The sequence below is a fragment of the Scylla paramamosain genome, chromosome 47, assembly GCF_035594125.1.
Source record: "Scylla paramamosain isolate STU-SP2022 chromosome 47, ASM3559412v1, whole genome shotgun sequence".
In the NCBI taxonomy this organism is placed as follows: Eukaryota; Metazoa; Arthropoda; class Malacostraca; order Decapoda; family Portunidae; genus Scylla; species Scylla paramamosain.
Genome location: NC_087197.1, coordinates 9,150,080 through 9,173,771, shown reverse-complemented (window position 1 = coordinate 9,173,771; position 23,692 = coordinate 9,150,080). Strand labels below are relative to the sequence as shown.

Genomic DNA, 23,692 nt, shown 5'->3' with positions numbered 1-23,692 from the left:
CATTGACTGACAGACAATTTGGTTTCAGAAGTGGAAGATCTTGTGTCATGAATTTAGTAAGCTTTTATAATAGAGCAATTGATATAATTCAAGAGAGAGAGGATTGGGCAGACTGTGTTTATTTAGACCTAAAAATGCATTTGATAAGGTACCACACCAGAGACTGCTGTGGAAAATTAAAAATATAGGGAGTTTGCAAGAAAACACACTGAATTGGATTACAGACTTCTTGAGGGATAGAGAAATAAGAACAGTAATAAAGGGAGAAAAATCAGAATGGTGTAGAGTTACAAGTGGAGTACCACAGGGGACAATCTTAGCCCCCGTAATGTTTCTGGTGTATGTCAGTGATATGGTGGATGAGGTTGACAGTTACATAAGTCTGTTTTCAGATGATGCAAAATTATTGAAAAGAGTGGAAAACAATATGGATTGTGAAATATTACAGAAAGATTTAAATAAGATATATAAATGGAGTAAGAAATGGGAAATGGAATTGAATGCAAGTAAATGCTAGGTGATGGAATTAGGAAAAAGCAAAAGAAGATTGACAAGTTCCTACACCATGGGAGAAGTGGAAATTAAGAAACCAAAGAAGAAAAAGACTTGGGAATTTATCACCAAAAAACATGTAAACAAAATAGTTGTGGAAACCTATGAGTTACTAAGAATGATGAAAGGGGCATTTGCTTACATGGATGAAGAGATGATGAAAAAGTTGATGGAATATGTGATTCGACCAAAACCGGAATATGCCACAATTGTTTGGTCACCCCATAATAAAAAAGGAAATAAGGAAAATAGAAAGGATCCAAAGAGCTGCAACCAAATTGGTACCAAGTTTGAGAGATTTAACCTTTGAAGAAAGATTAAGGAGATTGAAGTTTCCATCATTACAAGAGAGAAGAGAAAGAGGAGACCTGATTGTTATATACAGAGCTTTAAAGGGTAAGGATCAAGTTGACAAAGAAGATTTATTTGTGTGCGACTCAAGAGATACAAGAGGACATGGAGTGAAATTAAAGAAAATAGCAAGTAGAAGAAATGTCAAGAAATATGGTTTCCCAAATAGAAGCATAGAAATATGGAACAACTTAGATGAAACAGTGGTACAAGCAAAAAATATTCATGAATTTAAAGTTAAGCTGGATGCTTATAGATATGGAGACAGGACAGCATGAGCATAGCTCTTTTCCTGTAAAACACAACTAGGTAAATACACACACACACACACACACACACACTCTCTCTCTCTCTCTCTCTCTCTCTCTCTCTCTCTCTCTCTCTCTCTCTCTCTCTCTCTCTCTCTCTCTCTCTCTCTCTCTCTCTCTCTCTCTCTCTCTCTCTCTCTCTCTCTCTCTCTCTCTCTCTCTCACACACACACACACACACACACACACACACACACACACACACACACACACACACACACACACACACACACACACACACACAGACACACACACACACACACACACACACACACACACACACACACACACACACACACAGGATTTTAGATATGATGATACTTTACAGCCACAGCACTGCATCATACAAGATGTGAGAACAAAATACACACACTTTTAGGGATTTTGGTGAAACTTTCACTGTTACCTTAGACATATCAAAAGCTTTTGATAGAGTCTGGCACAAAGCATTGATTTCCAAACTGCCCTCTTTCTGTTTCTATCTTTCTCTCTGTAACTTCATATTAAGTTTCCTCTCTGACCGTTCTATTGTTGCTATCATAGACAGTAACTGTTCTTCTTTAATGTCTATTAACAGTAATGTTCAGTGCCTAAAAAACTCAATTCCTCCATCTATCAGTTCATCACAACCTTCCAGACAACTATCCCCAATTCTTCAATGATATTCAACTGTCCCATCCTCTTCTACATTGAACACCCTTGATCTGTCCTTTACTTATAATCTAAACTGGAAACCTCACATCTCATCTCTAGCTAAAGCAGCTTCTATGAAGTTAGGCATTCTGTGATAATCTAAACTGGAAACTTCACATATCATCTCTAGCTAAAGCAGCTTCTATGAAGTTAGATGTTTTGTGTCATCTCTACCTGTTTTTCTAACCCCCCCACCCTCCGGCTGCTAACTTAGTACAGGGGCCTTATTTGTTCATATATGGAGTATGCTGCACATGTATACCACTCTGCCAGACAGGGTGGAATCAGAAGCTTTTCATTTTATCAACTCTTCTCTAACTGACTGTCTTTAGCCTCTTTCTCATTGCCACAGTATTGCATCTCTTGCTATCTTCTACTGCTATTTTCATCTTAACTGCTCTTCTGATTTCCTAACTACATGCCTCCCCTCCTTCTGTGGCTTCACTGCACAAGACTTTCTTCTTTCTCTCACCCTCATTCTGTCCACCTCTCTAATGCAAGAGTTAACCAGTATTTTCAATCATTCATTCTTTTCTCTGGGAAACTCTGGAACTCCCTGCCTGCTTTTATATTTCCTCCTTCCTGTAACTTGAACTCTTTGAAGAGGGAGGTTTCAAGACACATTTTTTTTCAAATTTTCTATTTGACATCTCTTTGGGATTGGCACTAAATGGGCCTTTCTTTGTTGCCTTTGGCCAGTATCCCTCATATAAAAAAAGAAAACACACATGCCCTACAATTTTCTTTAACTAAATTTTATGATGAAACATGGTAAAAGTTTTTTCCACAAAACATTCTTATAAAATAGGGGTGTATCTTATGCAGAGGGGTGTCTAACAAGCTGGAAAATATGGTATATGAAAACATTCATTCCTGACTTCTCAAAATATTCTTTTTTATTGTTAGTGACAAGTGTTACATATACAAAACAAAATTGAAGGCTGTAATGTAGCTCAAAAATAAAATTGTACATTTATGTACGTAACACTTCCCTTAGAGGTACTAAACACTTCCCTTAGAGGTACATCTATATACATACTAAACACTGTATGGGTTAACTAAACTGTCCTACACTCTCCTCGACCTGGTTGGGCACTAATATCAGATAATTCCTACATGTGTGAAATTCCACTCAGTAACGACACTAGGAGAAAACCTTGGTTCTTGAACTTAATTCATTCCTGAATGTTGTTCAGAATCTGAGATGTTCGAAAACCAAAACTATTTTCCCTTAGAAATCAATGTAAAATGGATTAATCCGTTCCCAGACACCAGTCTACACTGTCTTAGCAACTTATGATAGACGCTCCCACAGCCAAGATGGCTGCTTCACAACATCTCCAGCTCACTAATTATTTATCTAGAAAGGATGTACTGAATGAACTTAGTGACACAGAACTCATCAGAAAATACTGTTTAGATGGATCTAGTGAGGGAAGCTGTACAGAGGGACACAGAGAGGAGCAACTCACTGCCAAAATGAAGTTGATCATAACACTTAGTCATCTTGCTGCTGGGAAAAGATACTGGAAAACTGCAGTTGCACAGTAGTGATGGCATTGGGCATCATTGAGAGAGCCATGGGTAGCTTGTGATTATTCCTGAGTGCTGAAAACTGTTTGCATCAATGCTTTTCAACAAGATCACTTTTACCTTATTTTAAAGAATGAATTACTATCCTACACTCTGTGTCTCTTCTCCAAATATACAAAAATGAAGTAAATATACATAAAAACTATAAAGTAGTAATAAACAGCAGCTTTTGCTATGTCTTTTAATATTTGAAATCAAGTAACTTTGTTCTAGAACCGAATTGTGCTGCCACAATCAAAGTAATAACAAGTCAAAATTTTGTTTGAAAACCAATTTGTTCAAAAAGGGAGATGTTTGGTAACAGAGATTCCACTGTACAAGGAAGAGAGTGTTGTGGAGTGGGAGATTTTCAGGGAAGACTAACACAAATTATATTATTGCCTCATCCCAAAACTGTTATACAATACCTCATTCTGAAGTACACTGAAATTGTGCAGTAAAACAGCACCACATTATTAGTTATATCCAGTTCAACCCTTTCAGTTCCTGAAGCAAGTGATTTTAAGCTGTGTTTACCTTTACAAAAGGTGTCACCATGCACTGCCTTGAATACTTCCCTCATTATCTGCAAATGAGAAAAGAAAGTCTCTGAAGGGAGATTCAGTTGATCTCTATCAACTAATTTTCTCCATGTCTTTCTATGTGTGTTACATCTGCTTGCCTTTTTGCCCTAAATGAGAGTATTTCAATTTTTATTTTTTTTTTATACTAATTAGCTGCCTATATAGCAAAGTGATTGTTCCTCTATCATTGTATCAGCCTTGCATTTCTTGATATTCATGCATTCTGTCAGGCATACAATCTTGTTTTTTTTTTTTTTTTTTAATATAAAATTCCAAGTCCTTGAACATAACACTTGTAAGACACATCTCCACTGCCAGATTACATTTATCATAACATATCTGACTGTGCTGGTAAACTCGACTTCACATACAGTCATGGCACCCATCTTTACTTTCTGAGGGAACCTTGTCTTTTTGTAGATGTCCAACACTTCAGGAAGTAAACATCTCATGTAGGGAAACCACAGAACACCTGAGTTTTGATCTCTAAAATTTCTGATCGGGACAGAGCAAACTTAGTAATGTTCAATGCCCCAAAAACTCAATTCCTCCATCTATCAACTTGACACAATCTTCCAGGTAACTATCCCCTCTTCTTCAGTGATGCTCAACTGTCCTCCTCTTCTACACTAAACATCCTCAGTCTGTCCTTTTCTTATAATCCAAACTGAAAACTTCACATCTCATCTTTAGTTAAAACAGCTTCTCTGAGTTGTTTCTGCTAGTTTTTCTCATTCCCCCAAGCTCTTACAGAGGTCTTATCTGTTCATGTATGAAGTATGCTTCACATGTATTGGGGGTTCCATGCATACCACTACTTTAGGGTAGAATCAAAAGTTTTTTGTCTTATCAACTCCTCTTTTCTAACTGACTGTCTTCAGCCTCTTTTGTATCACTTCAGTGTTGCATCTCTTACTATCTTCTATCACTATTTTCACTCTAACTGTTCTTCTGATCTTGCTAACTGGATGCCTTCCCTCCTCCCATGGTCTCACTACACAAGGCTTTCTTCTTTCTCACTTCCCTATTCTGTCAACCTGGTGCTGCTTGTGGTTCCTTCCATTTGCCAAGAGTCATCTCATGTGTACCCACTTTGCCTGTGCCATGTCATGCCAGTTTTTTTGTTGAGGCAGATGTCAGCGATTTCTCTGGTTTTTTTCAAGGAAACACCAGTGTGTTTTGTTTTGATGACATGGTGTGCAGCTTGTCTTTGAAATTTGGGAGTGTACTTACCAAATGGGGGAGCAGTGTAGAAGGCAATATTATCTTGGCTGAACATGATTTGTAGCTACATTCATCACCCAAAAAGATGACAAAATTCTCAGTTGGTGTCAGCATCTTTGCACCATTCAGCTAGTTTGATCCAGTTTCATGGAAGAGCAGATCATTGACTTGGCAACTCAATGCAGAGGGTGGCCTTGGGTACACTCACACATTAATGGTTTTAGTATAGATTTTACAGTTAACTGATAAGGAGATGTTGTATGTGGATTACTGACTTGACTTCTGCAAGTTGTTGTTACATGTCTTTTCATTTCACCTACCAGTGGCCACTAAATTGGCCATTACTTGTGACAAAATATATCTCAGCTCTCAATTTGAGTTGCCAAGTCAGATATTATTAGTGGTCTGCTCTTTCATGCAATCAGATCAAACTACTTGAATGATGTGTGGATGCTGCCACCAATTGAGAATGTTGTCATCTTTTTTGGGACTGCCTGTATACATTGTGGTGTTAGTTTATCTTGTTATTATAAACTTAAGGATATCATTAATCTATTCAAGTGGTAGTAGTTGTATATTTGTGAGAGATAATTTTCTGTTAATGGATTTTTTATTTCTTTAGCAGTAATAGATGTTAATATTCATGAACCTTATTTGCAGAGACAATATATTTGCTGGCTTGCAGATCAAACTACAAAAACTGGAAGATGTACCTGCACCAAGTCATGTGGAAAGTGACAACGTGAGTGTTACTTCAGTGAGTCAGCAAAGCTGGTCAGGGACCAAGGCTGATAAGAGGAAAAAGAGACATCAAGAACTTTTGGAAAGTAAGATATAATGAAAGTGCTATCATTCTACAGTAAAAGTCTATCCATTTACTCAGTGATCCAATTATGTATAGTATCTTAAATATTTTCTAAAGTAATATTCAGTTGTTTGGTATCTGATTATCCACTGCAAGGCTAGTCTTCTGCAGTCCAAAGTAATGGACTTTTACTGTATGTAGCCTCCAATCAAATTCTGAGGTGGGCAGAGATATTTTGGGCATGTTTCCTTTCATACTGTAGCCCCTTCACATAGCAGAGAATAAGTATAGGAATTAAGTTGAGAAGTTCTGACCTTGCAACCTAGGAGGAAAAGACTAGGACTTCTGTTCTCCAATGAGTGTGTCATCTAAAGTCCCTTTCAGGTGATGCCACTAGTGGCTACCACTATTTTTCATATGTTGTTTTCCCCCTCTATCACAGGCATCTGGTCTCCTCAAAATCTGGTGTAACACTGAAAAATTATGGATTTTGATGACAGTGGCATCACTTGGTGGCTTCATGTGAAATATCCCACTTGAAACAATGCCCAGCAGTAAGTGGCAGCCACTGCAAGTAACACCACTGATTGTGAGGGCACGCCACAGTCAGTGTTGTGGTAACCTTGTATAAAAGGTTCTGTTACAAATTGTTGGAGATAATTAGTTGTAGACACTGGTGATTTTGTGTGAAAGGGGCCTTTAAAGGAGCAGATAGTCATCTGTCATTGTCATGCCTTCCTTTGTGTGTGTGTGTGTGTGTGTGTGTGTGTGTGTGTGTGTGTTAACACTCATGATTTTTTTTTTTTCTCACATAAAAGGGTACTGGCATTGGCAGCAAAAAAGTTATATAAATAAAATTCCCTTTAAAGTGTTGTCCCTGAGAAGAAGGGCCAAAAATGTTATTTAAAGTTGGAGAAATGTCTTGAGAAATCAGGTCATAGGAAGGGAGAAATACAGAAGGCAGGAAGTTCCACCTTCAGTGAAGTTAAGCATTCTGAGTCATCTCTGCCAGCTTTTCTCTCCCTCCAGTTGCTAACTCTTATATACTTCACATGTATGGGGCTTCCACTCACACTGCTCTTCTGTATAGGATGGAATCATAAGCATTATGTCTTATCAGTTCCTTTCCTCTAAAACGATTGTCTTAAGCCTCTTTCTGATCACCGCAATGTTTTAAGCCTCTCTCTCATCACTGCAGTGTTGCATCTGTTGCTGTTTTCTTCCTCTATTGTCATGCTGACCACTCTTCTTGTAGCCACCAATGATGGCTAGTTGGGTTAACTAAGGCCGTCCATTCATACTTGCTTCCTTTATTATGGAAGAGGTGAAGAACCTGTCAATAGTACAGTAATACAGGTCAGTTATGCATTAACATATTGGCTTTTCTCATTTGTAAAGATATTACTTTTGTCACTTACATATAATGTTTATCTTCTGGGTATGTAATTACTTACACTACAACATATATATAATTAACAAATATATAATTAATGTTGCTTCCACTGTTATCACTGCACTGGTCTTTCTGATGATCCTTTCTCACTGGTTGTGTATGGAGGCATCACAGGACATTGTTATTTTCATCTCATGCCCCTGTTGACTCACACTGGCATATTTATGTTGAGGGCCCCAGGTGACCCAGCTTACCCCAACAGTACCCCAGGTGGACAGCTTATTGCTAGGGCTTATAATAATAATAATAATAATAATAATAATAATAATATCAGGTTTATTTATCAAGAGGCAGCAGACAATACAGTGATAGTTGCTGAAGGGGTCTTGATTTACATGGAAATAAAAGTTAAAAACAATACATATATACTAGGTTAAAATATTTAAACTATTAAAATCAACTTAAAGTGAAAAGTTTACCAGGGTAAAACACTTTAGAGAAAGAATATAGTGTCCATGTATTTTTGGGCCAGTTATGTCTACTTGTTGGCCAGGCGAGTCACATAGGGGATGGTGGAGTTCCTGTACCTTTCTGTGCGGCACCTGACAGGCGGTAACCTGGCACTGTGCCTGGTCTGATACCGTGATGGTGCTCACTGGGGGAGAAGCTGCAAGTGGTCATTTTCTTTCATTTTCTCCCCAAAACTGAGGGTAAGTTGACCTCTCCTGTCCTCCAGGGAAGGCAGGCCGAACGTGGTAAGCGTGGCTGTGTAGCTGTTGTAGCTGCCTCCGAGGATGATACGACACACCCGCTTCTGCGCACGTTCCAGGGTGGTCCGTTGTGCGGTTGTAAGGCCGGAATGCCACACCGGGCACGCGTACTCCAGCACGGGTCGTATGCGCTGGCAGTATAGCTGCACTAGTTGTTGCTGTGTTGCTCCAAACGATCTCGCTTTGAATAGCATGAAGAAGCTGAAGAATAGCTTGGAAGCCTTCTTGACAATGTGGTTGACGTAGTCCTGCCAGGTCAAGTTGGAGTTCATGACTAGTCCGACTACTTTGGCTATGTCGACGCAGGGGATGGGGTTGGCGTCAAGATGCACATCTGGAAATGCCACACCCTGCCGCAAGAGGTTGATATTTATCAGATGACATTTATTTGGGTTGGGTATTAATTTGAGTTGTTGGCACTGTTCATTATGGGCTTATATGAGTGAGGATGTCACTATAACTTACTTGCACTAATGCAAGTACACTTCTGATCTTGCTAACTGCATGACTTCCCTCTTCCTGCAGCTTCACTGCATTAAACTATTTTCTCTCACCCCTATTTTGTCCACCTCTCTAATGCAAGAGTTTATTTTTAGCCTCTGCATTTTGTATTGAACATTCTTTACCCTTTCTACATCTTGCTCTTTTGTTATGTCTTGTAGTATTTGAAATCAAGTAACTTTGTTCAAAACCGAAGTATGGTATGGCAACCAAAGCAATTACGAGTTAAATAAAAAAAAAAAAAAAAAGTTGTTTGGAGGGTGATATTAGGTATGCAAGATTCCACTGCATATATATATATATATATATATATATATATATATATATATATATATATATATATATATATATATATATATATATATATATATATATATATATATATATATATATATATATATATATATATATATATATATATATATATATATATATATATATATATATATATATTGTTGTGGGACTGGGGTTGCATTGGCAATGCTGTGATTGAGTAGTGAAGATAGAGTGCACCACTGATGTTAAGGAATGAGTGTGGTGACCTTGAAATCAAGCAGTTGCAGGAGAGGTGATTGGTTGTGAGAGATGTAGTGTGCTGGCCAATCATGGGAGACCAAAACTGATATAAGTTGTGCTGGCGGCCCTGTAAGGGCAGAAATTGCCCGTTTCTCCCAGACGCTGCCCCCATGGTGAACAGAGACAGAAGAGGTACTTGTTTCTCCCAGATGCAACTACTGTGCTGATCAGAGACAGAGAAAGTGTCTGTCTCTTCCAGACACCACCTCTGTGCTGACCAGAAACAGAGAAAATACCGGCTTCTTGACCATGCCCCTCCCATGCTCTTCCACCCCCGAGACTCACTGTGAGATTACACGCACTGCTGTTGCCTGGAACAGTGGCTGCCAGAGACTGAGGTGTGTGCGAGTCTCTGTGCTTCCTGACAATACATACCGTATTTCCTGCTATATATGATGAACTTTTTTCTTCCCCCATTAAAAATTTTCAAAAATCACCCTGTGTCTTACACCTTGATGGTGAGGTTTGGGTAGGCCTATGGGTTATGGTTATTAGTACTAGAGTAACACGTAAGCACCACCGTTTGACCCCAGAATTATTATAAACTCCAGAATTACTATAAACCTAAATAATGCCAAAACATAAAAGCCAATTGCTGTAACTCTGAAACACAGTGGTAATAAAATTTGTGGTAAATTTATTAAGGTAAAGAATAGCTTTATGCTGAAGTCATAGCCATAATCTGTATGAAGAAAGTGGCCTTAACTGGTTACACTTTGTGCCCTTACCATGAAACACAGCTGCGTGCGCAACCTTAACATGCGCAGGGAGTGTTCTGTTTATCATTTCAAGTTGACAGCTGCTCGGAGTAGGGGCACTGTAACTCTTCAGCCAATAGTAGAACATTTTGGAAACAGAAAGACAGAAAGCATCATAGTCACAACTGTTCAGCAATAGTTATGATCACTGATAAACTGATATGATATTTTCTGCTCTGAGCTGCAACTTGGACCAAATCCTGATTGAGGGGTGGGCTATGAAGTTCAGGGAAAAGTGGGGCTCATTTTATTTTTTTCTAAATATTCCCTGCCAAATTATAGGTGTGTCATATACTCCGGTGCATCTTATATGGCTTATGAAATGTGGTTTATATATACTCGTATATATATATATATATATATATATATATATATATATATATATATATATATATATATATATATATATATATATATATATATATATATATATATATATATATATATATATATATACACACAGTGAAACCTCGGTTTTCAAACTTAATTCAAAATTTGAAATGTTTGAAAACTGAAACTAGTTTCCCCATAAGAATCAATGTAAAATAGATTGATCCATTCTCAGACACCCGTCCACCATATCTTAGCAGGTAATGACTGACACTCCTACTGCTAAGATGGCAGCTCCACAACATCTCCAGCTTGGAAATTTTTTGTCCAGAAAGGATGTACGTTCATATCTCAGTACTACGGACCTTGCTTTAAAGGATTTCAGAAGCAGCAGACAAACTGTGGAGCAGCCTACTCAATTTGAAAGTCCCATGTGCTATGGATGGAGTTGTGGCAACACTGGACATGAGCTGCGTGTTGCAGGCGGTCAGTTTGTTTACATCAGTACATGTGTAACTCATTGTTCCATGTTTTTTTTTTTTACTTTTTATGTGTTGTGTTTGAATTATCATAATTTTCTATAATCATGCCTTTTGGAGGGAAAGTAAAAAGAGGCAGCCAGCGAGTGACCTTGATGCAATGCTCTCTCTCTCTCTCTCTCTCTCTCTCTCTCTCTCTCTCTCTCTCTCTCAGATAAGTTAACAAAGAGAATGGGCCAGAGAGGGTAGGAGGTAGGCAGCAGCCAGTCAAGAGTTAGCTGCACATAATGTCACTCCAGAGGATGCAATTAGCCTCTGTGGGAGAAAAACTTTACCACCTTTAAAAAATATACTGTTGACTGCAGTTCAGGCAACTCTCCAGCATTTTAAGACCCAAGATGTTCATAAAATAAAGCAAGCATTTGATAATTTTGAAACATGTCATAGTTTGCGAACAGTTAGTTCATAAAATAAAATGAGTGTTTGATAGCCTTAAAGGGGTCGTCATGCCCAAATTTTGGTAAACAGAGGTTCATTATATTGAGAGTTTACTGTATTTAATAATTCTGAAACATGCAATAATTTGTAAACAGTTAGTTCATAGAATAAAATGAGTGTTTGATAGCCTCAAAGGGATCATTATACCCAAAATACAGTAAACAGAGGTTCATTATATTGAGTTTACTGTATTCAAAAACATGTAACAAAAATATTGGGCTTGTTTTTTGGGGGGCTGGAACAGATTAATGGCATTTCATTTAATTTCAATGGGGAAAATTTATTTGATATACGAGCAAATTAGGCTACCATATTTACTGATGTATTAGATGCACTTCTGCATAAGATGCACCTCTATTTTATAAGAATGTTTTGTAGAAAAGAAATGTTATTGTGTTTCATCAAAAAGTTATGAAAAAAAAAAATGTTGTGTGTGTGTGTGTGTGTGTGTGTGTGTGTGTGTAAGAGGGCCACAGGCCCATTTTTAATAAAAAGAAAGGCTCACTTAATGCCAGTTCCCATAAAGATGTCAGATAGAATAATAAAAAAAAACAAAAAAAAAACAGAGGATAAGTGCCTTGAAACTTTTCTCTTGAAAGAGTTCAAGTCATAGGAAGGAGGAAATACAAAAGCAGGCAGAGAGTTCTAGACTTTAATAGAGAAAGGGATGAATGATTGAGAATGTTGGTTAACTCTTACATTAGAGAGGTGGACAGAATAAGGATGAGAGAAAGGAGAAAGTCTTGTACAGCCAGGCCACAGGAAGAGGAGAGGTTTGCAGTTAGCAAGATCAGAAGGGCAGTTAGCATGAAAATAGCAGTAGAGTCCCCATCTGCTTAGGGGACCACAAATGTCCCCAGGTCGGACTGCTCTTCTGTTATTGACTTTAAGTGTCTTGACACCCCCCTCAACTTTTCTTCATTAATTTCTGCAGCATTTGTGGTCTTAGATCTAATTTTCAATTTGTAGAATACCACCTCTCCTCCACTAAACCTCATCTTCTTTTTCTCACTGAAACACAGGTGTCTGAGGCAACTGACAGTAGCCCCTTTCTGTTCCCTCCTACTTTCTCTATCCTCATTTTCAATCCAAAGCTGGATGTTGTGCTTATGTGCACAATGAATTAACCTGCTCTCATGCCCACACTCTTGAATCTTCCGAGTTTTTCACCATCTGGCTATGATGACAGAGTCACTCTCAAACTAAATTTATCTGTGCTGTATACCTCTCACCTAACTCATCTGACTATAGGAAATTCTTTGACTACGTAACTTCCAAAGTGGAACACATTCTGACTCTCTTCCCTTTTGCGAAGAGACTTCTTGGAGACTTCAATGTTCACCACCAGCTTTGGCTTTGCTCTCCCTTCACTGACCATCCTGGTGAACTAGCCTTCAACTTTACTATCCTCCGTGACCTAGAGCAGTTGGTGCAACACCCTTCTCGTATCCCTGACTGTCTTGGAGATGCACCCAACATTCTTGACCTTTTCCTAACCTCTGATCCTTCTGCTTATGCTGTTGCCCTCACTTTTCTGTTGGGCTCCTCCAATCACAATCTCATATCTGTATCTTGTGTTATCACTCTGATTCCTCCTCAGGATCCCCCTAAGCAGAGGTGTTTTTGGCATTTTGCCTCTGCTAGTTGGGGGGGCCTGAGGAGTTATTTTGCAGATTTTTCTTAGAATGACTACTGCTTCCATGTCAGAGACCCATCTCTATGTGCCGAGCACATAACAGAGGCAATAGTGTCTGGCATGGAAGTGTACATTCTTCACTCTTTTTCTCAACCTAAATCTTCCAAACCTTGGTTTAGCACAGCTTGTTCTCGTGCTATACATGATAGAGAGGTTGCCCACAAAAGGTACTTAGGCCTTCCATCACCAGAATCTCATGTGCTTTATATTTCTGCCCGGAACCATGCCAAATCTGTTCTCCAGCTAGCCAAAAAGTCCTTCATTAATAGAAAGTGTCAAAATCTTTCAGATCTAACTCCCCTCATGACTTCTGGCATCTATCCAAAAACATCTCCAATAACACTGATTCTTCTTCTTTTCCTTCTTTATTTCAACCAGATGACACCATTGCTATCATATCTATCTCTAAAGCTGAACTCTGCTAAAAACACTACTGTGGACGATTTAGGGCTTGCTCTTCCCTCTCCTCCACCCACTGACTATTTCATGCAACCTATTAATATTCTTCCCAATGGTGTTTTCCATGCCTTAGCTGGTCTAAACCCTCGGAAAGTTTATGGACCTGATGGGGTCCCCCTTATTTTTTTCCGAAAATGCTCTTCTGTGCCTGCACCTTGCCTAGTCAAACTCTTTCAGCTTTGTCTGTCAACATCTACCTTTCCTTCTTGCTGTAAGTTTGCCTACATTCAGCCTGTTCCTAAAAGGGTGACTGTTCTAATCCCTCAAACTACCTTGATATTGCTTTAATTTCCTGCTTATCTAAAGTTTCTTAATCTATCCTCAACAGGAAGATTCTTAAAAATCTATCACTTCACAACCTTCTATCTGATCACCAATATGGGTTTCGTCAAGGCCACTCTACTTGTGATCTGCTGGCTTTCCTTACTGAGTCTTGGTCATCCTCTTTTAGAGATTTTGGTGAAACTTTTGCTGTTGCCTTGGACATATCAAAAGCTTTTGATAGAGTCTGGAACAAAGCTTTGATTTCCAAGCTACCCTCCTACGGCTTCTATCCTTCTCTCTGTAACTTCATCTCAAGTCTCCTTTATGACTGTTCTGTTGCTGCTGTGGTAAATGTTCACTGTTCTCCTAAATCTATTAATAGTGGTATTCCTCAGAGTTCTGTCCTGTCACCCACTCTCTTCCTATTATTCATCAATGATCTTCTAAACCAAACTTCTTGTTTTATCCACTTTTACACTGATGATACCACCTACATTTTTCCACATCTTTTCATAGATGTCCAATCCTTCAGGAAGTAAACAGTTCACACAGGGAAACCACAGAACATCTGACTTATGATCTCTCAAAGATTTCTCATTGGGGCAGAGCAAACTTGGTATTGTTCAATGCCTCAAAAACTCAATTCCTCCATCTATCAACTCAATACAACTTCCCAGATAACTATCTTTTCTTCAGTGACACTCAACTTTTCCCCTCTTCTGCATTGAACATCCTCGGTCTGTCCTTTTCTTATAGTCTAAACTGGAAACTTCACATCTCATCTTTAGCTTAAACCGCTTCTATGAAGTTAGACGTTGTGAGATGCCTCTGCCAGTTTTTCTCACCTACCCAGCTGCTAACTCTGTACAAGGGCCTTATCCATCCATCCATGTATGGAGTATGCTTCACGTATCCGGGGGGGTTCCACTCATACCTCTCTTTTAGACAGGGTGGAATCAAAAGCTTTTCATCTCATCAAGTCCTCTAACTGACTGTCTTCAGCCCCTTTCTCATTGCCACAATGTTGCATCTCTAGCTATATTCTACTGGTATTTTCATGCTAGCTGCTTTTCTGATCTTGTTAACTGTACGCCTCCCCTCCTGCAGCCTCACTGCATAAGACTTTCTTCTTTCTCTCACCCCTATTTTGACCACCTCTTTAATGCAAGTGTTCACCAGTATTCTCAATCATTCATCCCTTTCTCTGGTAAACTGGAACTCGCTGCCTGCTTCTGTATTTCCACCTTCCTATGTCTTAAAAATTCCTTCAAGAGGGAAGTTTCAAGATACTTATCCTTCAATTTTTGACTACCACTTCGGACCCTTTTTGGGTCCAGGCATCTCATTGGGCTTTTATTTTATTGGATTCTTGTTGCCCTTGGCTGGTGTCCCTCCTATATAAAAAAATAAAAAAAAGATAGCAAGAGCTGCAACATTGCTGTGATAAGAGAAAGGCTGCAGACAGTCAGAGGAGAGGAGTTGATGAGATGAAAAGTTTTTGATTCCACCCTGTCTAAAACAGCGTGAGTGGAAGCCCTTACCCCTCATGCACATGTAGCAAACATCATATGTAGACAAATAAATCTCCTGTGCAGAGATAGTGGCTGAAGTTGGGAGGGAGGGTTGAAAAAAAATTCTGTCATTGGAGATGACATAGAACACATAACTTCATAGAAACTGTTTTAACTAGAGATGAGATTCAAAATTTTCAGTTTAGATTATAAGTAAAGGACAAACCGAGGATGTTCAATGTAGAAGAGCAGGGCAGTTGTGTCATTGAATAAGAGCGGATAGATATTTGGAAGGTTATGTCAAGGTGATAGATGGAGGAATTGAGTTTCTTTGAGGCATTGAACAATACTAAGTTTGCTCTGCCCTAATCAGAAATTTTAGAGAAATCAGAAGTCAGGAGTTCTGTGGCTTCCCTACATGAGCTATTTACTTCCTGAAGGGTTGAACTTGTAGAAAAAGATGTGGAAAAATGCAGGGTGGTATCATCAGTGTAGGAGTGGGCAGGACAAGAAGTTTGGTTTAGATGATCATTGATGAGTAACAGAAAGAGAGTGGGTGCCAAAATTCCTAAAAGTGTGTGTGTTTTGTCCTTACATCTTGTGTGATTCAGCACTGTAACTGTGCAGTACTACCATCACATCTAAAACTGTGTGTGTGTGTGTGTGTGTGTGTGTGTGTGTGTGTGTGTGTGTGTGTGTGTGTGTGTGTGTGTGTGTGTGTGTGTGTGTGTGTGTGTGTATTTAACTAGTTTTACCTAGTTGTGGTTTACAGGAGGGGAGTAATCTCATAGTATCCCATCTCTATATCTATCTAGTTTGGTCTTAAAAGCACTTGACAACATCTTCACTAAATTCATTCCATTTGTTCACACTTCTGTGAGGAAAACTATACTTTTTGATGTCTTTTCTACAGTTAACTTTCTTCAACTTCTTACTGTGTCCCCTTGTACTGTGTGTGTCTAAATTTATAAAACATTCTTTGTCCACATTTTCCATACCATTTATTATCCTATAGATGTTTATTAAATCTCCCCTTTCTCTCCTATTTCAAGAGTAGGAATTTCCAACATTCTTAATCTCTCTTCATAGGTTGAATTACTCAACTCCGGAACCATCTTAGTGACTGCTCTTTGTACTCTCCAATTTTATAATATTCTTCCTTTTATAAGGAGACCACACCACTGCCACATATTCCAATCTTGGTCATATCTTGGAAATCAACAACTTTTTTATCATTCCTTCATCCAAATATGAGAATGCCATTCTTACTCTTATTAACAGATTCATCATCTCCAGTAATTTTATCAGTGTGTCTGTCAGGAGTCAAATTCTCAATAACTGTTACTCTCAAATCCATTTTTTCTTTTGATTTCTTTAACTTTACACCATCCATCTCATAATGATACTGTATTCTTTTTTTATTCTTACCAAACTCCATTACTTTACATTTACTTAAATTGAATTCTTTTGCCAAGATTTACTCCATCTGTTTATCTTATTTAAATCATCTTGCAGTACCATACAGTCATTTACATTTTCTATCTTTCTCATCAGCTTAGCATCATCTGCAAATATGTTCCTATAGCTATCTATTTCTTCATTCATGTCATTTACATATATCACAAACATTATTGGTCCCAACACTCATCCCTGTGGAACACCACTAGTTATTTTCAGCCAAGATGAATTTTGGTCTTGTATTACAATTCTCATCTTTCTATCATCCTGATAATCTTCCATCCACTCCAACAGTCTTCCTCCAATTCTTCCATAATTTTTTTTATCTTCCATAGCAATCTTTGGTGTGGTACTTTGTCAAAAGCCTTCTTCAAGTCTAAGTAGACACTATCCACCCATCCGTCTCTCTCTTGCACAATATCAATTACCCTTGAAGAAAAGAACAATAAATTCGTGGAGCATGATTGTGTGGGTATGTGTTTCTCTCTCTCTCTCTCTCTCTCTCTCTCTCTCTCTCTCTCTCTCTCTCTCTCTCTCTCTCTCTCTCTCTCTCTCTCTCTCTCTCTCTCTCTCTCTCTCTCTCTCTCTCTCTCTCTCTCTCTCTCTCTCTCTCTCTCTCTCTCTCTCTCTCTCTCTCTCTCTCTCTCTCTCTCTCTCTCTCTCTCTCTCTCTCTCTCTCTCTCTCTCTCTCTCTCTCTCTCTCTCTCTCTCTCTCTCTCTCTCTCTCTGTGTGTGTGTGTGTGTGTGTGTGTGTTTAGTTGTATAATAAAGGGTTCGAGCAGGGCTCGTAGTGTCCTGTCTCCACATCTATATTTATCCAGCATTTCCTTAAATTTATGTACATTTGGTGCTGTAACACTCTCCTCATTTAGACCATTCCAGATATCCACAGTTCTTTGTGAAAGACTGTACTTCTTGATGCTCCTCAAACACTGACCCTTTCTAATCTTCTTTGAATGTCCTCTCGTCCATCCAGCTTCATCTTCCTCCAGCAACACAAGAACCTGCTTGTCTATCTTCTTAATGCAGTTAACTATTTTATACACTGTTATTAGATCTCCTCTTTCTCTTCTAACTTGCAAAGTTGGCAGTCCCATTTCCTTCAATCTCTCTTCATACGTTAGGTCTTTCAGCTCCAGTACCATCCTTCTTTGTCTTTCTTCATATGCAGAGACCACACCACTGCTGCATATTCTAGTCTGGGACGTAGCATAGTGGCTATAATTTTTTCATCATAGTCTTATCCATGTAATGAAGTGCCACCTTAATATTTGTTAATATCCTGTACGTTGAGCCAAATATCTCATTTATATACTGTTCTGGGGACAGGGTATCTTGAAAAAAACACTCCTAGGTCTTTTTTCTCCTTGCTCTTTATTATTACTTCCTCCCCCATTTTATAGTCCCATGCAGGTCCTCTTTCACTTTTTTCCTGGTTCCATCACATGGCATTTCTTAGCATTGAATTCCAATTTCCACCTCTTGCACCACCCATAAATCTTGTCAATATCTCTTTGCAGCTCTATACAATCAACATGGCTCTTTATTACTCCTAACAATTTTGCATCATCAGCAAACAGATTAATATAACTGGTCAAATCCTCCTGCATGTCACTGATGTATATTTGGAACATAATGGATGCTAACACTGATCCCTGTGGTACTCCGCTTGTTACATTACTCCAACCTGAACAGGTGACCCTGATCGCAGTTCTCATTTCTCTATCCTTTAAAATAATCTTTCATCGATTTTAGCATTGTCCCTCTCAGACCTCCTATATGTTCCATCTTCCACAATAGTCTTTTATGTGGAACTTCATCAAAAGCTTTTTTGATGTCCAAGTACACTGTATCTACTCACCCATCTCTGTTTTGTACTTCCTCTATTACTCTTGTATAGAAACTTAGTAAATTTGTCACACATGACCTACCTTTTCTGAAACCAAATTGACTATTTGTTATAACTTCTTTCTCTTCCAAATATTTCACCCACTTTTCCTTGATCACTATTTCATAGATCTTGCCCACAACACTAGTTAGTGACATTGGTCTATAATTTAGTGGCTTAGTCCTCTTTCCTCCTTTGTGTATTGGAACTATATTTGCTCTCTTCCACTCACTTGGTACTCTTCCCTCAATCAGTGAGCTGTTAATCACATCCCAAATTGTCTCCACCACTTGTTCTCTACATTCCTTTAGTGTCCAACCTGACACTCATCAGGCCCCATTGCTTTCCTGACATCCAACTTCTCTAACAATTTGCCAATTTCATGTTTTTTGCACCAAGACTTCCCATAACCCCCCATGCCTCATCTCCTCATTTGGTTCTGTACAATCCACTTCCACATTGAACACAGACCTGAAACTCTCATTCATAATTTCACTCATCTCATCTACTGTTTGATTTATCCTTCCTTTCTTTACTATCTTGTTAATGGTCTCTCTGCTTGTCATCTTTCCATTGATATATCTGTAAAAAAGCTCAGGCTCTTCTTCACATTTCTTTACCACATCCTTTTCAAATGGTTTCTCCTCCTCTCTTATTCTAACATACTCGTTCCTTCCCTCCTTATACTGTTCTCTATTATTTTCATTTCTTTGTTTCTTCAGTTTCTTTCAAGCTATATCCTTTCTCTTCTTAGCATCTGCACATCTGGCATTATACCAAATATGTTTGCTCCTTACTTTATACACAGGTACATACTTATGCACACCCTCATTGTACTTTTTCAGGAATATTTCATATTTCTTTTGCACTGTCCTGCCTTCCATAAGTCCCTTCCAATCAATACTTTCACAGAATTTTCTTAACTCTGTAAAATTTGTCTTTGTGTGATTTAGTGTCCCATTTTTACAAGCCTCCTTACATTGTAGCACCTCCCAATCTTGCAGTACCACTTCTAATAACACATGGTCACTTTTTCCCATTGGGCTTAAGCATTCAGTGGTTGGACAGGGCTCTGTTTTTTTTTTGTGTGTGTTTTTTTTTTGTGAATACCAGGTCTAGCATATATGTTTCCTCCTCCCCTCTGTATCTTGTAAATTCCTCCACCCATTGGTCCATTGTATTCACCATAGCTAACTGTAGCATTTCTTCACTCCATGGTCCAGCATTTCCATTAACTTCCATCTCCCAGCTTACATTTTTGCAGTTAAAGTCTCCCACTAGTAGTATTTTACTGTCCTTCCTTATCATGTCGTCTAGGCACTTCAGCAATTTCTTTTACATTTCCTTGTGATCCTCCAGCCTCCATGTATTAGTCAGTGGCACATACATTAATATGTATCCTCCTTTCTCTCCCACTGGTCCTGATTGTTATACTTATGACCTCCACCATGCCATCTCCATATTGCACTTCTACATATATGTCATCATGAACCATTATCAGTACTCCTTCTCCTCCCTTTCCCTTTCTGTCTCTCCTCCAATAATTATATCCCTCTTCCTTAAAGCTTAAGTGGACTTCCTCTTTTAACTTTGTCTCAGTTAAGCACAACACATCTGGTCTCCTTTCCTTTAGGTAATCTCTCACTTCCAGTACACCTGAAAGTGACCCGTCTACGTTTGTATGCATTACTCTTAATGTACTACTTCTCCCACCACTTGTAATTTCTCTGTCTGCTGCCATGGTTCCTTCATTTCTTGTTCTCTTTCCTGAATATACCGCTTCTTCAGTCTCATATCTAGTACCCACCAATAAAATTTGCTCTACTCGGTCTCTGTCCTTCTCTCATTTTTTTCCTTAGCTTCATTTCTCAGATCCCTCTTTTTTCCCTTTCTTCCAATTCATATCTCTTTTTACCCAAATGTTCTTGTATTCTGAACTTTCAGCCAGCTCCCTGGTTCTCACTAGGATCTCCTCTACTGCAACTTGGGGTCTCATTCTCACTTTTAACTGTCTTTTACCTCCTTCACTATATTTTCCAATTCTATATACTTCTTCCACTTCTCGTTCCGGTCCCTGTTCCCCATCTTAGACCACAACCAACTTCTTCTCTTCCCTCTCTCTCACAGACTTAACTGGGTTTTTCTTCTCTTGCAGTAAAAAGACCATGCATTTCTTCTTACTGTGTCTCTCACCTAAACCTCCTTTTCTTTAATTACCTGAATTACTGTCCTTGGTCTTTTCCTGTATTTGTTTTTAACCATTTCTGTGAAGCTAACTTTTTCATCCTTATGTTCTTTTAGTTATTTCTCAGTTCCTCCAGTTTGGCTTCACATACTGCCCCTTCCACTTTTCCAGCACTATCTTCCACCTTTTCTTGCAGGCCCTGCAGAGTAATTTTATATCCATTACACTTAGTCTTAAGTATCCCATTTTCTTTCTTTAGCTCCTCTATTGCCTCTTTTATCTCATTGTTTATCTTTAGAGAACTCTCACATTCACTATACTTCTTTCTCAGTTCTTTGTTTTCCATAATAAGTTTGTCCTGCTTTTCCAGAATGCCAGAGGTCAGTTCCCTCATGCACCTTATTTCTTTCTCTACACTGATTATCCTCCTCATATTTCCTTTCTCTTCTCTGTATCCTGAAAAATCCATTTCTCCACTTGTCTCCACCAATTGTCCTAGCCCACAGGGCTTTCAGTAAAATGTGCCTTTTGTCTCACCTCCTCACTCAGTTTGTTTACAAACACATCAGGACCAGTGGCATCACCTAGATTTTCCTTTCCTTCCATTTCTTTTAACCTCAAAATACTCCTTTTTGTATTAAATTTAGGGACAGGACACTCTGTAACCCACCCCTCACTCCTGCATATACATTACTAGGCCTCATTGTTTTGTCCAGAGCCAGTAGCATGTGTCTTCAGGAGCTCTAACACCTGCATCTGAACAGCTGGCCAGTGTATGTGTGTGTGTGTGTGTGTGTGTGTGTGTGTGTGTGTGTGTGTGTGTGTGTGTGTGTGTGTGTGTGTGTGTGTATACACATTAATGAGAGGGTCATCAGGGCTTCCGTCTGAATCACTCATACCACTGGCCACATTCTTGTAACCCAACATTGAGTACAGAAAAAAAAGTTAAGCTGCTGCGTGATATAGGAGCGAGAGAGACTTACTGGTGGGTGGTGAGGGAGGAAGGAGGCAGTAACATCAGGGGAATAATGTGCTGCTCATTGGCCAGTGGAGGGGCACAGCACAGTTACGAGACAGCTTCCCTGCCTCCCATTGGCTGCTCATCCCTGTGTCTCCTGGCAGTGTCACATACGTTGCTGGTGAGGTGAACTTCAGAGTGTATGGGTGACAGCATTGATACGGCTGACAGAGGGGTTTCGACCCTTTTAGGAGCTGAGTTTAACGTCTGCCTTAGCACCCCAGATAGAGGCAGGGTTGGGGAAGACTGTGCTATAAATAACTAATTTTCGTCAGATGTGGCAATTAAGTCACTATGTAACTGAATCCCTCATATGTGAAGTGTACTTCATACATGGATGTACAGAGTTAGCAAGTTGAGGGTATGAGAAAAACTGGTGGAGACAACTCAGAACTCTTAACTTCATAGAAGATGTTTTAGCTAAATATGAGATGTGGTTTTCAGTTTAGATTATTAGTAAAGGATAGACCAGGGATGTTTAATGTAAAAGAGGGGGACAGTTGAGTGTCACTGAAAAAGAGGGTATTGTTATCTGGAAGGTTGTTAAGTTGATAGATGTAAAAATTAAGTTTTTGAGGCACTGAATAATACTAAGTTTGCTCTACCCCAATCAGAAATTTTAGAGAGAACAGAAGTCAGGTGCTGTGTGGGTTCACTGCATGAGCTGTTTAATTCTTGAAAGGTTGGAGATGTTTACATAAAATTTTAAGTGATCTTATATTGACTGTTTCCTTACAGAAATTGATGTTGTCCGAGCTGGACAGATAGCAGAAAAGAATCGCAAGAAACGTGAGAAGACTGTCATAACTGGGGACATGCATCCATTACTTAATGCACTACCTTCACTTGGGGAACTTATGGCATCAAAAAGTAAAAACAAGAGGTGTGACCTAAAAACACTTCATGGAACCCCAAAGCAGAAAACAGCAAAAAAAGAAACGTACGTACATACTTTTCATATGTTTACTTTCTTATGCATTTACAAGCTAATTATAAGCTCTTAACTTTCAGGAATAGTGCACCTTCTTCATATTTTTTTCAGTATTGTTTTTAGTGAAAAATTACCAATGATTCTGTTTTCTCAGTATTTTCCAAACCTGACAAAAGGAATCATAGGTCAGTGGTTCTAAAGTTGCAGTACTTTTACTTGCAGGGGGACACAGATCTCTAATCATAGGAGTTGTAATACTCTACCACAATGCTACTAACCTTAAACCTACCTGGTAGCAGCATCACCACTATCTAGTGTTCCAGCTGGTAGCAGAGCAAAAACCATTGCTTTTATGCTTAACCAATCTCCTCTACTAGAGAAGATGGAGCTTAACCAGCTATGGAAGAAAATTCAGTACAGTATTATATAAAAATAGCCTTTGGAAAGGCACAGCTGAATAATATCATAGTGGATCACGTTTACCTGCAATGCAACTGACACTCACATACACTCATCTCTGGGGCTAAGGCAGCCACCACTCACTCCATTCACTCTTTCCTACTTAGCACTAGGAGACATTAACTTCGCTATTACAAATGCAGTAAATTATCCTGAGATCGCGTGGTAAAGCCCCCCACATGAATTTGGTAAGCAACAACATACTCAGGCAGCCTTCCTAGCCATATTTTTAGCTGAAGCAACATGTCAGCTTAAAGGAATTTGGTAGCTAAAAATCATTGGCCAGAAATCATGGCAAGTAAATGAACCCACACTTTTCTCAGTCCCACTCCATATTTGGCTCCTGATCCCACTCCCTCCTTGTTTCTACATTTCTCATACTCCCTATCCCCTCCATCTAAGCCCCTCCCACATTCTCTCTCTCTCTCT

The 23,692-nt window shown here is 38.9% G+C and overlaps 1 protein-coding gene across 3 annotated transcripts in view; it reads left to right on the top strand.

The window, feature by feature from the left end:
• Positions 1 to 23,692, top strand: part of LOC135095093 (ribosome biogenesis protein SLX9 homolog) — a 76,021-nt gene that overhangs the window by 38,091 nt on the left and 14,238 nt on the right. For all 3 annotated transcript variants that reach the window (XM_063995798.1, XM_063995797.1, XM_063995796.1), the window contains exons 3-4: positions 5,945 to 6,111; positions 22,612 to 22,813. In XM_063995798.1, coding sequence (XP_063851868.1) covers positions 5,945 to 6,111; positions 22,612 to 22,813 — 369 coding nt within the window. The remainder of the gene's footprint in view (positions 1 to 5,944; positions 6,112 to 22,611; positions 22,814 to 23,692) is intronic.